This window comes from Poecilia reticulata, linkage group LG3 (genome assembly GCF_000633615.1).
Source record: "Poecilia reticulata strain Guanapo linkage group LG3, Guppy_female_1.0+MT, whole genome shotgun sequence".
NCBI lineage: Eukaryota > Metazoa > Chordata > Actinopteri > Cyprinodontiformes > Poeciliidae > Poecilia > Poecilia reticulata.
Window position 1 is genome coordinate 6,674,897 of NC_024333.1, and position 17,177 is coordinate 6,692,073.

General features: G+C 40.5%; 1 protein-coding gene across 3 annotated transcripts in view; it reads left to right on the forward strand.

The window, feature by feature from the left end:
- Positions 1-17,177, forward strand: part of unc13c (unc-13 homolog C (C. elegans)) — a 168,279-nt gene that overhangs the window by 118,905 nt on the left and 32,197 nt on the right. For all 3 annotated transcript variants that reach the window (XM_008404760.2, XM_008404759.2, XM_008404761.2), the window contains 4 exons: positions 10,392-10,518; positions 14,388-14,484; positions 16,625-16,768; positions 16,950-17,027. In XM_008404760.2, the coding sequence (XP_008402982.1) occupies positions 10,392-10,518; positions 14,388-14,484; positions 16,625-16,768; positions 16,950-17,027 (446 nt within the window). The remainder of the gene's footprint in view (positions 1-10,391; positions 10,519-14,387; positions 14,485-16,624; positions 16,769-16,949; positions 17,028-17,177) is intronic.

Here is a 17,177-nt window from a genome sequence, read left to right on the forward strand (position 1 = left end):
ATACACACACTTATATTTGTAAATATGTTTCATGTGTATGTAACTGGATAGGATTAGCTGAAAGTAGAAACAAAATAGAATAGTTGGCACCAGAAAAACGAGTAAATGCTTCCAATGTTCCCAAAGCTCCGAGTTCAACACAAGTTGAACGCAGAGAAAAATTTCTTTAAAGATATGTAAATTATTGTACCATTCATTATTATTGGAGGAATTTAAAATTGTGCGTTCACGAGGTTGACTGACATGGCTAAGCCCCTCCTCCTGGGTCTGATTGGTTGTTTCTCGCCGGGAGCTGTGCGTTTCTTCAGACGCCAATAGCGGCACAGGGAGGAGCTGGAGGAGATCCGTCTTTTCACCACAGATTATCTGTCTCATATTACACTGTCAAGACACGGTGACAGCTTTAACAAACAGAAAAAAACAACAACATTTAAAAAAAATAAAAGTTACAGACAGCAGCTGTAAGAAGTTTTATACATTTGAACCAGGGATACCGACAGTTTTGGAGGCTGCCACTTATCTCAACAGATTAAAATCTTAATTCTTCTTGAAATTTCCTCAGCAAGAAGACAAGTGGCAGCAGAAGCGTTTCACCGTACACAGCTTATATCCTTTTGCGGCGGTCTCTGGGGCATGTCATTAAAGCAGCAGCGTTTCAGCAGCCCATTAACTCATCCTCACACACCAAGTAGTGCCTCACTCCATAGAATATTTTTGATTGAATATCAATAATGTAACTGAGCAGTGGCAGATTTGTGTCCATGCAAAGCAGTGCTTACAGGGCTGGAGTCGGGGCTTTGATTTTAATGTTCCTGTTTCACTTCTTTGTGCCGAAGCCATTATATCAGCGGAGTTTATGGAGCACTGACGTGTCGTTTAAGCCCTGCAGGTGCTGATGTTAGTTCGCTCATGGAGGGTTAATTAATTCTTTATAAATCTTTCCGGTAAATCTAATAAAGTCTGTCAATCTGCTGAGAGAAAAAGAAGAAAAAAAATAACCAGGCTTTATAAAATGTACCTCTTTATAACCCCATTGTTAATGAAAATCCATTTGTCACATGACTATTAGCGACTCGCACGTTTGCTTACTCCTGAATTCATCATGCTTCTGTTGAGCCCCATCTGTGGGGCTCGGTGTCTCCTCGTGTTCCCCGCGCTTCAGCTGAGCCGTGTCAGTAGGCCCTGGCGACGCTGCTAAGGAGGAACCACGCGACAGAACTGGGTCAGAAACTAAAGATGAATGAATTATGTCACAAAGGAAACCTGGGCTGCCACGGGGAAGGAACTCTTCTCACTCAAGTCCTTTGTCTTAAGCAAATCTGTCCAACCTTGATCTCCCGTAAACACGTTCGTCGAGCGGTAGTTGTCAGACAGAAGAGCTGCGGTGGTGTTGCAGTTCATCATATTATCCACGGCGTTTAAATCAATGAGGCAGAGAGACTGAGTGAGTGTCCCCCATGAGTCTGCCGGTCCCCATGGGCCGCCTCACACGAGATGACATCCTCACCAGGGATCTTGAGCCGACTCTTCCCCCAGGACAGCCCGCAGAGTTTAGCACCGGCAGGGCGGCCGCTAGCGCACACATGCATCAGTCTATGAGCGAACAGATGCAAGCGATCGAGTCTACACACATACATACAGGAACAGATGGAGGGTCCAGATTTAGCAAAAAAAAAAGTGATTAAGGTGCAGTCTTACTGTACTGTTTCATCATGCATAGTTCTGATAATTTACATACATTTATCCTTGATAACACTGATGTCATGTTATAATTAGACAAACCTTTTATTATGACTTTGTACTTTTTTCTCACTTTCTTTCTTTTTTTGACAATGGATTCATAAGGGTATATATAATTCACACATATATACATTTAGAGCTTTTGAGAAAAAGACCACAGCCCTTGTTTTCTTTCAATTAATTGCAGGTCTGAGAGCACTGCCTCTTTTTTGTTATTTTGACCGTTTCTCATTTCCTGCAAATACATACTAGATTTTTGCTTGGAGTTTCAGAGACATCTTGCCAATAGTTCATAGAATAAAAGAACAATGTTAGTTTTACTCATAGACCTATAAAATATAAAATCTGAGAATCTGTTCATTTTAAGTGGTCTTTCATTTTTTTACAGAGCTGTATGTCAGTTTAGTAATAAAAACATTTCTGAATTGTAACTAAGTAATGAAAATTAAAAGCTGCAGAATGTAACTGATAAAAAATATATTAGATATTTATTGAAACTGTCCCTTATGTCGTGACAGTTTGGTGTGAGACAAATATTGTGTGAATGAACTTGAGCTCCTCTCTGTGCTTCCAGTGCAAACTAGAAACAACCAATCAAAGTCAGGAGGCGGGTCTAAGTGCTGTCAAGCACAGTATCATATGATGCTGCTCATCCACCCCAATTTCCCCCTTGCTTTTCTTTCTGCTACTTTAGCAAATCCTGTCATGAATGCTCAGGCTAGTTAGCATAGCCACCAATAACAACGGATAAATGTTGCGTTAGCACAAATGGGAATAATTTCCTTTTTAATTTATTTATTAATATAATTGTTTTTTTTTCATTGAAAGTTTGAAGTTGCGCAGATAATGTCAGCCTAAATGAGGTGAAATCAGAAAGCTCTTACGCCATTTCCAAATTTAACGTTGCGTCAACAACAGACGGTCGGTGAAAGACAGAGATCTAAAAACAAAATTGAGTTTAGTTCTGAATTATCACCATCTGCATGCAGACTCTGTGCCACTTTGTCTTTCTGTGAGATTTTGCATCATTTATATCTCGCAGTGAGCATGAATGATAAGCACATTTCAAGGCAAATACAAGTGCCCACAGCTTTAAATCACACACACATTAAAACATGCACAAACGTGGTGATTTGCAATTTTTTTTTCTTTCTTTTTTTTGTGACAGTTTATGTGAAAACCACCAGGCAATCTCTGGAACCTGGATTTGCATAAATCAGCACCGAAGTTCTCATTAAATGAATGGAATGCTTCCTACAATTACAGCTTTCCAAAGACAAACACTTTCTCCTGCAGAGTTAACTGTGGTCCAGGAGTCCACAGGTCATCAATAAACGCTGAATGAATTCGTATTTACATCGAGGTCATTTGGAAACTATGGAAATGTTTATATTATTTCAAATAGTCATTTGAGATGTAAAAGATTTAAGAGCAAATCTCCTTTCATGACAAAGTCAGCCAGTCCCAGTGCGTTCTGTTGTAGTATCTAAAGAAAACAACAAAAAAAACTGCTCCCTGGGGTCTCGTTTCATCAGGTCTCTCCTTTATTCAACAGTCGCATTTGGCCAAGTGAATAGAAAATCAAATCTTAGTACTTGCTTTCAGAATATGCCAAGAGCCAATCTCTGTCTCCATTTTCTGGCGAAATAAAATCATCTTTTTTTTTTTGCTCCTATACTAAAGCATTTTGAAATACAAAGACTTCAATTGACAGATTGCCATTACTACAGGCCATTTGAAGGCACCGTATGAGAGGGTTCATTCTTTATCCATGGCATTTATCTGCGATGATGCATTTGTTTGCGAAGGCTAATGATTCCTTATTGTCGATCATTTTTGAACGTGAAGAGCCCTCGTCCAGCTTTAATTCCACCCTGTCCTCAACGCCAGGGAGGCAATTTGACTGGGAGACAAAAGACAGAAACACGTTAAGAATTTTAATTAGCTTTACATAAAAAATGCATGATCTCCAGAAGTTGAACATGTCTGCGCTTCATGAATCCTTTCCAAGCAAGTCTTGGAACAAATTTGACTTCGAAGGGGCAGCATTATGTGTTTTATGGCACCATCAAATGCTGCATAATATTAAATATGACTGAAACAATTCAACTTTGTAATTTAACACCTCGAAATTGAGCAATTATCTCATTTAAAAACTCCCGCTCTTTCTGAAACGCTGCCTTCAGGAAGTGGCCACAACGTGGTTCTTCTAAAAACCCTCTAATAAGGTTTTTCTCAGAAAGTTAGCTTGCACAATGCGCTCAGCTGACCCACAGTTCCAACAGGTGTTTGCTAATTGCTTCTGACTTGTCTGAAGGAGCTGAGTGGAGTAGACGGGTGGGGTGGGAGCTGCTTGGTGAAGAAACCGCAGCTCAGAAGAGGATCTTTGTCCTCAGAGGTGGTGCTCGGTCCTACCCAGGGTTTTTATGTTTGTTTGTTTTTGTTTTACAGCTGGATGGTCACCACAGGACATTTAAGGATTTCTCAAACATGCATGAAAGAATTAAAGCATCAGTCTAGATACGTTTTTGATGAGGGAATAACATTATAACCTGTTGTAAAGCTCAAAAATGTGGATTTTTACATAATACTGTCACTTTAATCTCTGTCACAAGGAAGCAATGCTGCTACACTGGTCCAGTGGAGGTCCAGCATTGACTCCACTGGACATCTGAAGGAGTCTTTTTGCGTCTTGTTTAACAGCAGATTGTTTATGTTCTGTACCTTTGCGAGGTGGAGCCTCCATTTAATGGGATTTGTTTCTCCAGCACATTCCACAGATCAGGAATCTGGAAGACAAGTCAACACCTCAGATTGTTGTGCACCAGAAACCATTCCTTGACCATTCCTATCTTTGTGCCGCGGCTAATTAGCCTGCTAAAAATAGCCACCAGCCACTACCTGTGTTCATCAACATGGAGGGCACTTTTTTATTCTGACACTTCTCTGTCAGAACCAGCAGTCATTTCTTCAGTGGTTGGAATTAGAAAAGCAGGCAGCACCGAACAAAACACGTGCTGATCTCTAATTTTCTCTCTCCGACCTGACCTCCATGTGCTTCCTTTACTTTAGGTGATAGAATGAGGGTGTGTGAAGTCAGAGCTCACTGCAGAAAGGTCGCTTTGTGTGTGTACGCATGCGTGCGTGTGTGTGTGTGTGTTCCTAAGCTGTACATGCAAAGCTAGCAATGCCTGTGTGCTGACTTAGTTATTAAAGTGACACAGCCGCAGTATATCCTTCGGTGCAGGCGCTGTGTTACACATTCTCTGCAGCCGAATAAGCCACGTCCTTCCCACCGAAACAATCTGGACTCATATTCACAAGGTTTAGGCCACCTGCTCCCTCAGTGACACACGCTGAACCTGTGAATCCAGGTGAGACCTGGGCAATTTTAGCCCACAAGATTGCATCGGCTAAGAAGGTTAGGTGCTGATGGGAGCAGTGACGTTTACGAGGGTTTATTTTTAAGACGGCAAATTCACAGTGAATGACATCACTGAAGTTTTACCTTTCTACAATGTGCAGATTGCGTCTAATCTTCTAGGTTTTGTTCAAATTTGCTTGACTTGTATTGTTTTTTTTTCTAATGGCTTCAATAGAAGTGCTTCTCCAGGCAGCCAAATGTTATCATGTTAGGGGACTAGCAAAGGCTTGTTACGGCCCCAACCAGAGGTTGCTGTCTTTAACCCCAGATATTGCTTTAGAGAAGAGTCAGGTTCACCGAATCTGAAGCTAAATTTCATAACCAAATTAAGGGCGTATTGATCCCCCCAGTTTTGGAGGTAAGTCTTTGCATCAAGTAAGGGTGTTCATGGTGTTAGACACGTCAACCAATTTACTGATAAACCTGATCTGGAAGTCAGTTTGGTGCAAATACTCAAAATATGTTACAACTAATAAGCAAAATGTCATCAGAAAAGTATACGACTACGCAAATATGTACAGTGCTTTTAAAAAGACCCTGAAAAAAACCAAGATTGCTAAACAAAACCGCTGGAAGAAGGCACCTGAGGATGTACTGGTATCTGATCTGGTTACACCTTGACTTGATCCGTTTGGAGATTTTCCAGGATATTCCATGAGGAAGAGCTCAAACCTGGCTGTAGGAAGTATACATCCTTTCATGGCCTTGGCCAGAACATACACTGAGGGGAGATTTCAGTATTTTACTTCTGTGCCCGTTACCTTAGCAGTGATACAATGGTTGGTTCATAGTCTTCATTTTTGGTGGGTAAAAGTGTTGCATTGCACCTTTTGACTGAATTGAAATACAGGTACATTAATAAATACGCATGTGTAAGTATTTCCTTTTGAACTCCGGGTGACAGGCTGCTATTCATCACTGTAAGCACCGAAGCACTTATCAGGATTAAGGAGCGCCAGTCGAGGTGCCAGGCTCCGGATTCAAACGAGGCTTTGATGTCGGTGTGGATGCATGTCCGGGGTTTATGAACTCTATTCGTGTTTGTGAAAATGCTGCCTTTATTTCTGCTAATCAAATAGGCGGTGTCGTAATGGTGGCGTGCTAAATTACACTTTACGCTGTTGGAATTAATAAATGTTTTCCAAAGCCTTTAATTTGACCTTTTTTTGTATTTAGCATTTTGATCCGGGCAAAACTGCAGCAGACACTCTACCCCAAAAAATATTGGCGTCTGCATTCTGAATAAAATGCTGTCTGTGCATAAATGTGAAAGAAGACCCTGTGCAACACGGTGAAATAGGATGATGCTCATAGTGCGAGGGGGAGTGGAGGGGAGTTACCCTGCAGATAGAGGCTGGAGGAATGTCGACCCGCCTCAGGTAAACGCAGAGATTAGGACATTTGTTCTTCACCTCATCAGTGCTTTACGGAAATCATCACCTGTTATTGCTGTTTGTAGACATGAAGAGGCAATGTCCTTCTGCACCCAAAAGAAAGCCTTGGTCAGGCGTTCTCCTCCATTCTGTTCTACGATACAGAGATCCTTCCTCTGCAGTAACTTAAAACAGAAACGTACTCCCTAGCTGTCTGTTTTCCCAATGTAGGCCTGATTAATGGCGCTAAGTTTAAAATGTTGGCCTAACTCTGAGTGGTAAGTAGCTACAGTGAATTTTTCTTACTATTTTCTTTGAAACAGACCATGAAGTGTTGAGATTCTTTTTTCTTACTTTGTGTTGTCAAACAGGTTCTGTTCCTCTGAGTGTATTGGACTTAATATTCTATTAGTGTCTGCAGTTCTGGAAACCTAGTGCCACATGGCAGTGAACTAAAGTACCGTCATGTTTTAGGTTCATGTTTTGTCATATGGATGTCTCCATAGAGGGATTATTTGTTTGTAAGCACAGCGGATGCGCGCGCAACTCAACTGCAGAAATAGTCGTGCGGGGCTTTAAGCGCTCACTGGTTACCATGGTTACCTACATTTACCTTGCTGTTTTAACATTAACGTTTTAACATTAGCATGTTGTCAGTCAGTGTTTGTCACAGCGTGATGAAATTAGTTATTCTACCAAACTGACGGTAGTGAATGAGAAGCGTCTTAATGACCCGTAAGCATTAAATGCAGCTGAGCCGATGAATGACGAGAGAAAATGGCACAAACGTCTCTAACTAGCAATAATAAAGCAACTTTCTTCACGGTGAGGTAATCAGCTTTCAATGACGTATGTCGAGTCCTAAATAAAACCAACATGGTGAGCAATAAGGGCACTGGAATATGGTTTTCCTAAAATGTTGAGTTTTTATTCATGTATATAAAATAGGAATTCATATTTAGTATGTGAAGGACAAATAAAATGCAATCATTTCTTTTTTTGGTCACAATTAGGGGGAAAATGAAGATGTAGCTGCATCCATCAAGGCAGGTGATAAACGAAGCCTTCAGGAATTAAAAATGCAGAGGATTGAACGGGAGGCAGAGCGAGGTACAGAAACGATGTGCTAAAAATCAAACCTCTGACGACTACAACATAGTATACTGTTGTATTTTCTACTGTAACCCTGCTTTAAACATTACCACTTCATCCCTGACCTCTCAGCTTCATTTGTGTTAAAAGTATTTTCTTGGATTAGGTTTAGTGTGGGGCATCGGGACAAAGGGGTTCAATATTTAGGCGGATCACACTTTTTCAGAATTCACCTTTTTTCTTTTTTTTTTTTTGCCCTTTACCTTCCACTTCTGTCTGATATAAAATCCCAGTATTAAAAAAATCACCCCAAGTCTTGTGTATGTAACGTGACCAAATCTGACAAAGTCAGAGCGATTACTTTCAAGGTCCTCCAAGAGGAGAAATGGAAACTTCTCAATAAAAGCGGCGATACAGCTTACCTGGGGTGTTTCATCAGATAACGGCACCAGAAGAAAATGTCTTACCTCTTGCAAAGTCCCTGTTAACAATAAAACGTACAGCAATGGGATTCAGTGCTATATCAAACCAGCAGGATTTTGTATTATTTAAGAGCCGAAACCATTTACATTACGGCTCTGCCTTTTGTGTGCCCGCGCTTTACAAAATGGATAATTCCCTTTTGGCTTATGCTGTGATTTATATTCAAAGTGCCTCCTGGTGCGAGTCCTTCTCTTTAATTTTTATTTAGTTTCTTTAAAATGCCATATTTCCAGTCAAACTGCTGGCGTTTTGTCTCAAGGCCCCCCGCCTCCTCGTCAACCATCTGTCTCCTGCTGATCTGAGGATAGTAACTCTTTCTCTCTCTCTTTTTTTAAGTTTTTAATTTTTACTTCTTTCCATTCTGAATTACACCGGCATCTACGCCGAATGCTCCGACAATGGGAATATCTCCGTCCTCACCTATCAGCACAGCGCCTTCTGCAAACCAACACATTTTGGTCAAGTTCCCGACTCGATCGGCCTCCATTGATGCCGCTTTCTTTTTTTTTTAATGCCACTATGACTTTGCCTAAAGAGGCGTGCCGTTTGTGTCTCTCCATTTGGTGCTGCTTCGATTTATCGATTAATGCTGTCAGAGTTCCTTCATTGATTGAGAAGCAGGAGCCTGTGAAGACTGGCAGTTGCAGGTTTTTAACATTTTTTTATTGCCACACCCTTGAGAATCTTTCCTGTAATTACTTTCCCTTCTTCTGAAAATGTGAAAGTGCGGTTGTAGAGCTGCTTGAGAGGCCGCACATCCTCTGAGTTACCCTCCATCTGAAGTTCTTTGAACGGATTGCAGATTTATTCTGTTTTGCCCTTTTTGGTCCAACTTCTGTGTTTCGACTCATCGAATTTTAACATAAGACAAAGACAAGCTGAGTAAAATCTAAAACTGTATTTTGGAACTTAAATTAAAATTTACCAAAAGGGGACAACAAACAAACAAAAAAGATCTTCAAGTCAATCTGGTTCTTAAGTTTAAGAAGTGATTCTCCTCTCATTTTAATAATCAGTTGTGCCACTCTTGGCAGCAACAGATGCCATCAAGCATCTTTGAGGAACTCTTCTTCTTCTTCTTCTTCTTCTTCTTCTTCTTCAACTTCTTTTTCTTGGCAGAATTGTGTGAAATCGGCCTGAGCGCTTGGAAGGTTTTCAAAGCATCTCAATCAAAATTAAAAACGCTGGTCAATCCAAAAGCTTCACTTTGTGTTTCTGAGTCAGTCAGAGGTGAACCGGCTGCCACAGGATAATTGTCTTGCAGTCCAACCCAAATGTGCTGAAAGGGATGTGTTAGGGTTACTTTAGCTGCATCTTCACTCAAAAAGCTGGACTTTTTTTCTTCTTGAGAGTTCGCAGAACAATTTTCCAAAAAAATCTTGGGATTCATTGAGATGTGCTTTGGTCATTTGACTTTTAATAAATGATTAAAAGTAAATAAAATTAAATTAAATAAAAATCATTCCAGCTGCACAGCATCCAAAATCAAAATGAATAGAACTTTTTCTGCCAGAAACAGAGGAATTAAAGAAAATAGAAATCAAAATGTAAGTTACAGAACTACTCCAACATGCTGCCAACGGGAGTGGCGTGATTCTGCAAAACATAATGCGCGCCTTTATACAATATATATCTATAATTTTTTTTCTTTTCTAAGTGCCTTTCCTGCATGGTACGCTTTCTCCCTCGGTTCTTCCTCTTTTATCTGATCTCCCTCTCCCTTTCTCCTCCACTGGCTCTCTCTCTCTCTCTCTCTCTGTCTCTCTCTGTCTCTCTTTTCTCCTGGATTTCCTGTGTCCTCAGCTGCACCATCGCCATGCGTTTTCTCTCCGGGGGGAATTCCTCAGCAATGTTTAACTCTCTTTGAAATTCCTGCAGTGACTCAGCAGACATGTCAGCTGATTTGAATAGCGGTCCACTTTAGCGTCAGTTTGTTGGCGATGATTAAAAAGACCTTCCTTTGTTAGGACAAAGTTGGGCACATTTACAAGCTCGGTGTTTATTTTCTCAGGCTTTAATAGCTCAAGGCTTTATTTAAAAAAAAAAAAAAAAACCTGGGCCAGAGAAGATGTTGGTATGGAAGCATCCGCCGCTGCTCCGTGCCTGATGTTTGTGTGCGTTTCTGTCTGTTCTTGTGAATCTTTTAAGACGCCGTGGAAGAAACAGTACATGCGACGTCCGTACGGCTAAAATGTTGTGTTTTGTAATTTGTCCCAGCTTCGTCTATTGCTGCCCGTAGTTAAATGTTCTCCTCTCCTCTTTATGTGTTTGCATTGCAGAGCATGACAAGCATCGCCTATGCAAAAGCACGGAGTACATGAACCTTCACTTCAAAGTCAAATGGTTCCACAACGAATACGTCCGCGATCTGCCGGCCTTCAAGGATGTCCCACCTGAGTATTCTCTGTAAGTGGTCATTTGCATAAGAAGATATCCTTTACCTTCTGTAGAGATTAAGTGCTGGCATAGTTTCTAAATTAAAAAAAAAGGTCTAATTTTACATGAACTGGAACAAAATCTAGTCAAAGTTCTAAAAATGGTCAAATTTTGGGGTTGGATTAAAAAAATCAAGATATCAAAATTAAAGTTTATTTGTATAGCGCGTTTCAGCAACAAGCCAGTTCAAAGTGCTTTTCATCATAGAAACATCAAAGCATCATACAGTCACTGATTGTGAAACCAGTAACAAACATAATCAAAATCATCAACACACATCAAATATATTGATACATTTTCCAGTTATTATTAGTCAAAAGCAACTGGGATTTTAGCCTTGATTTAAAGGAACTCAGTGTTTCAGCTGATTTGCAGTTGTTCTGGAGAAGTTCATTCCAGATTTGTGGGGCATAGAAGCTGAATGCTGCTTCTCCACGTTTGGTTCTGGGGCTGCAGAACAGGTCACATGACGACGACAGGATGTGAACATCAAGATAAATCTAAAAAAACAACAACAAATTATTAGGAAAATAAAATTTATTACATCACATTGAGCACATAAACATAGATTATCGTAATCAATTTATAAAGTTGGCTTATGAGAACTTGAGGACAGTCACATGCGAAGAGTCTCATTTAAACCACTTGTCTAAGTTATAATTAAGCCTCAATCAGCCAGTGTGAGATTTTGCCGTCATTCATCATCTTGAATGAGACTGTGATCGGTACGACTGTTATTTCTAAGGATTTTATGAAACCAAACACCATGAGGTGGCAGCAGCTCTCACCGATTGATTACAACAACAATAGGCGCTGCATTCGAGAGCCGTGAGACGTTTACTGAAGCTCGTTAACTCCTGCGGTGTAGAGTAAGGATGCTAGAAATTCCCAACGAGACACCTGCATGTCTGTCCTTCCCCTCAGCACATGTTGCATGATGACAAACATTTATTAACTACAGAGAGGAAAGGCCTAATTAAAGCAACGGGAAGATGGATGAACGTGTAAATGGAGTGACTGGTGGCTTTCCGATCCCCTTCATGAGGCTTTATGCCGATCAAACTTAAAATGATCCGAAATGAAATGAAAGTGAGTACAGCTGCCAAAGATCCCGCTTGACTTTGGCCACATGAATAACTGCCATGTTGTTTTATTAAACGGTTTGCGGAATAAAATCTTGTTTGAGTTGCAGAGTCGGGCGACTCACTTGAAGCAAAGCGCCAGCTCACTAAGAGACTGAGGTCTGCAATCATGACATGTTTATCAGTTTACACTTTAAAGAAAACATTTTTATATTTCGGTAACATATTGACACTTTTTATGTTATCACCTCACAAACGTGGACATTGTAATGTCACATGTTGTTGAAATGTGAAAAATGCATTCTGATGACTTACAGCAGTGGTCCCCAAACTATGGCCCGCGGGCCGAATCCGGCCCGCCTCCACATTTGGTCCGGCCCCCTGAACAATACCAGAGAGCATTCAGATTTTTTTTCATATATTGTATTTTCCGGTTTATATGTGGATTTTTCTTCAACCACCAGGGGGCTCTTTAGCAGGAAGTGTGTCCTGTAAACTGTGGGTGTTTTGTTTTGCATGGCGCATTGCTGCCATCTGTTGGACTTTTAGGGAACTGCTTGAGTTTTATGTTATTTAATCAATACGGTCGTTTGCTAGCGGTAGAGCAGATGAACACACGTGTTATGAACGCTGCATTCCAGGTTTCCCTCAATGAAATATATACTAGTCAGTCCCAGTGACCGTTTCACTAACGGTTTTTGCTCATGTGCTTTCTGGGTAAAAATCAATCGAGAAACGCGTCTTCTTCCCCCCCGCCCCGCTGAGCAGTTTCAACCTTCAAACCCCCCTCCCTCCCGTCAACAATTTCCGGCAGCGCAGGTGATAAACGTGTAACACTTTTTCTGTTACAAACTGACTCCGGCCCCCCACCAGAGAAGGGAAAAGTTATGTGGCCCTCACAGGAAAAAGTTTGGGCACCACTGACTTACAGTGAAAAAAGTTGTATTGTAGGAACAATTGGCGTTTCATGTTGTAATGTGATGTTGCTCTATATTTATTTTCTGGAGTGCCATCTTTATGATTCTGTATTAGCCTGTTGTTCCTATAGCAACCATCAAAGGCAGAAGCAGAGGTCTGTCTTTGGGAGGAAAAACATGCATAAAACGGTACAAAAAGAATCTAAAGAGTTTATTACAAAAACAATGACCTTTCTGCTGCTCAACAGGATTATTATGATAATAATGATGATTTGATGTTGAACTAAAGCGAAGAGTTTAGTTTCATTGCTTTAGGATAAGCAATGAAAAGTGCAATAAAAACAGAACAAGAGCAAATTGAACATAATTTTGAGTCTTACCACAAGCTATCAAAGAACTGTAATGAAGCTCAGTGTGGTACTTTTATGCGGCTCGAGAAGAAGATTTCAAAACTGTTCTAAATGTATTTCAGCTGATCGCCAGAATTATTCAGCAGCGCAAATGAGATAGAAATTCAAATCAGACTCCGAGTTCAGATCGAACCTTTAATCATTCGTCGTGTTCGTGGGATCTGATTCGTTGCAACAACGTCTCAAACGCCGGTTTCTGATGACGGGACGCCTTTTGCGGCTGAGAAATGCATTTATCGTTTCGCGTGCGTAACCTTGTGCGGCAGAGCAAGGATGGCCGTGGTGTAAACATGTGTAGCGCAGCGAGGGAACGCCGTGCTCTCTCCCGTCCGACCACTCTATCAGATTAATGATTCGCTTGCCTCGTCTCCGACGCCATCACTCAAACGGCGGATTGATTCTACTGGAGGCTCAGCCTGCAGACCAGACACACACACTCACACACACAACTCCATACCACATGCTTCTCCTCCTCTCTCACCTTTCTCTGTCAACACACCTGTTTTATTTGTTCATTAACTTTGCCTTAAGTGGCAGCTGTCCACAGACTGGGAGAAGATTTATCTTGAGGGAGCAAATTCAAGTTAAAGACGTTATCGCACAATCACAGCACTACTACCGTGGCTGTCGTCTGTCCTGCTCCGTCTTTTATTCCTGTCTGAACCTGGATGCCTGATCTCTCCACAGTCTGATACCTCATGCAAATCCAGAGGTGGGCAGAGTACCCAAAGATTGTAGTCAAGTAAGAATAGCATTTCTTCAACATATTTAAAGTAAAAGTAAAGAAAACAAAAGAAAAGCCATACGAGAAGTTACTCAAGAAAGAGTAAAGTAGTATGTGGTAAAAAGGCAGAAACATCAATCATTTTATGTATAAATTACATAATCAGATGGACTAAAATATAAAGTTATGTGGAAATGTAGGTATTTTAAAGATCAAAATAACAATAAAATAATTACAACAATTGTGAAAATCAGGCAAAAGAAACATGTTTCCAAATATTTTATCAAAACTTTAACAAAAACTGCAGTTTTGTTAAAGTTTTGTTAAAAACAAAAGTCTTGTTTGTTTAAAACAAAGCGTCTTCTTCCATCAGTGAAGTTATTCATTGTGGGTTGAGCACCAAGAAATATTTACTCAAATAAGAATAGTGACACTTCATAATAAAAAAGTACGCATAGTGAAAATACCCCTAACAAGTACTGTTCCCCAAGAAAATATTGCTTAAGTAAATGTAACTGAGTAATTCTAACTAGTTACCAGCAAACTCTGTACAAATCCCTGCAGGATCTGTGAACCTCCTATAAAAACCAAACATGAATCCACTTTTATTGGGAAAACGATGAGGCTGACGTGACGAGGTGCCGTTATTCCTCTCATCCTGAGAAATCACAACAACATCCAGCTACATGTCCTTCTCGCTTTGCAGGTGGTTCGAGCCCTTCGTCATTCAGTGGCTCGATGAGAACGAAGTCGTTGCCATGGATTTCCTCAACGGAGCACTTGAAAGAGACAAGAAAGACGGAGTGAGTACGGCACTGAATTATTTCTCAAGAAGTAAGTTTTATTTTTATCCAGCTGTCCGGGCCACTTAACGTCTGCTTCCTTAATAACCACAATGGCCTCCAGAGACCGAATTTACATTTTGAGGAGAATTGGGGGTGGGGGGGTTTGGTAGGATAAAGGAAATTTTGCACAGTCAAGAAACACCTCTCGCCCTGAGACGTGACAAGACAGGAATATAAAAGAAATATATCAATTAAAAATTGATACCAAGGAAGGAAGGAAACGTGTTTTTCAGAGCACAAGAGGCTTCTGAGGGACGTGACAGGAAATCTGCAGGAGTCGCATGGAGCTGCTGCGATAGGCCGATGCATGACCACATTCCTGCACATTTCTATGCTTATTTATTCCGTTTTATTGAGATTAGTTGGAATCGCCCCTCTGCATTTAGATACACACAAAGCTTTTACAAACTGCTCTTTTCAAGAGATGCTCGATGCACAGCTTTATATTCATCGCTATAGTTAAAATGTATTGAGTTTTTATATGCTGAATAATGAACTCAGTTTGATAAAGTCAACCTTATGTGACCTTTTATAAAGGCTTCATAAAAAGTGATGGGCAAATTCAGTCCTTAAGGGTCGGGGTGTTACATGATTTATGTGTTTCTCTATTTAAATACACTTTTTTTTTCAATTTTCATATAATTAGTAGAAGTTGGTGAGAGATATAATAAAACCATTTAAATCTACAAAACTAGATATATACTGATCAGAACTAAAATATCGATTTTGTGAAGTCGTGACATAATGATAAAAAATGTTAGAACTGGAACAAGAACATCAAAATACTTTTTGTACTTTTTCGGTAGATAAAAAATTTTACTCTCTTTACATTATTTTCTAAAACAGAAAAATGAAACTGGGATTCCTCACTAACAGCTAAAAGTTACATAGCCATTTTCCTTCACTTTAAAAAAAACCCCAACAAATTCAGTAGAATAAAGGTGTCTAAATAAAACCCAACTGAAATAAAACCCACATCTCACTTTCAATAAATATTACAGCTTATAAGCCATTTGTTTCACTTCTCTGACGTGAACTGCATGACTATGGAACTGCTTTTTTTCCCACAAGACAAATAACAGAGGTGTTCATGAAAATATCTGAGAGAAAATAGACTCCAAGTTGCCGATGTTTTGCTGAATTATTCATTTAGTTATTGTAACTAAAGGAGCTTGACAAAGACTTTCTCTAGCTGATTATTAGTTTAAAAAACTGGGACCAGAGGTGACGTTGTGTGTGTGAAAGAGAGAGAGGGATGATTAAGCAGTCAACGTTACACAGCTCTGCACTTCAACAATATTTCACTGATATTTCAGAACATAGAAAAACAATTACAGTTGGCTTTGTAAACTGTTTTCAGTGTTTGTTTGTTTTTTGAGTGAGTAGCACAGCAGCGATGCATTCATAGACCCTTCCATGAACCGTAAGACCTCCAAGACTTCAAGCATTTCCAGATACAACAAGTCCAACGGTGGATGAAATTGGACGGGTAAAACAGGGCAACTTCACTAGATTAGCTTAAGCTTCCTCTCATCCACTGGTATCTAACTATAAAGACTTTGATCTACTGATGTGCTCTAAATACACCTCCATAAAAAAAAAACATCTCTCTGCGCCTCTAATTCTTTTTTAAGCACCTCAGCGATACTGAAAAGTCTTATTTCAGTCAGTTTCCATTTTAATGTTTGCCGTTCTCTGGAAGTGCTTACACACGTTGCGAGTTTAAAATTAGGAAAACTGTACGATTTCCGGTGTTTCGATGACCAATCAGAGAGGGCGAATTGGAAAGTCGTCCGATTTCGATCACCTATGGATTTTCTTTTGAAACACATCCAACCGTTTTCAGGAGGACGAGGTCTGGTCTCACGAGGACCAGAGCTGCCATCCCCAAAAACCTCAACGTGTAATGTCGTCATTGATTTTCTGACTTGTTCATGTAGTGCACATGTTGTCTACTTCAGTATTTCAATTCACATACACTCAGAATTTCAGTCACATTATTAGCTCACGTCAGCTTTTACTCAATCTCTCCTGAATCGTTTGCCTTGCCCTCTCTCTCTGTCTGAACTCTGACCCCATCTCCCTCCCTCTGCTTCAGTTCCAGCAGACCTCGGAGCACGCCCTCTTTTCCTGCTCCGTGGTGGACGTGTTCACTCAACTAAACCAGAGCTTTGAGATTATCAAGAAGCTGGAATGCCCGAACCCGCAGGCTCTGGCGCATTTCATGTGCCGTTTTGCGAAGGTCAGTTTCCCTCGCACGCTTCCCGTTCTGCTGCCGAAACCTTCCAGTTGAGGTGTTTGTCATTAATCCGGGGCGGATTTGTTTTGCGTACGTCTTGTGTTTAATATGAGCGGCATAATTGACTGCGTAGTAACTGCCGAGCAAACAAACAGTAATTATAATATCCTTTCTACTCCTGCAGACTATCAACAAGGTTCTCTTGCAATATGCTGCGATCATTTCCAAGGAGTTTCCATTGCATTTAAACAAGGAGAACGTGGTGAGTGCATTCTCATTCCCTGTTGAATAGAAGCAGCAAAGTTGCACCGAAGTTATTTTTGGGGGATGTCGAGTGCAAATCTGGTAGCACACACGCACACGCGCACACACACACACACACACACGCACGCACACACGCGCACACACACAC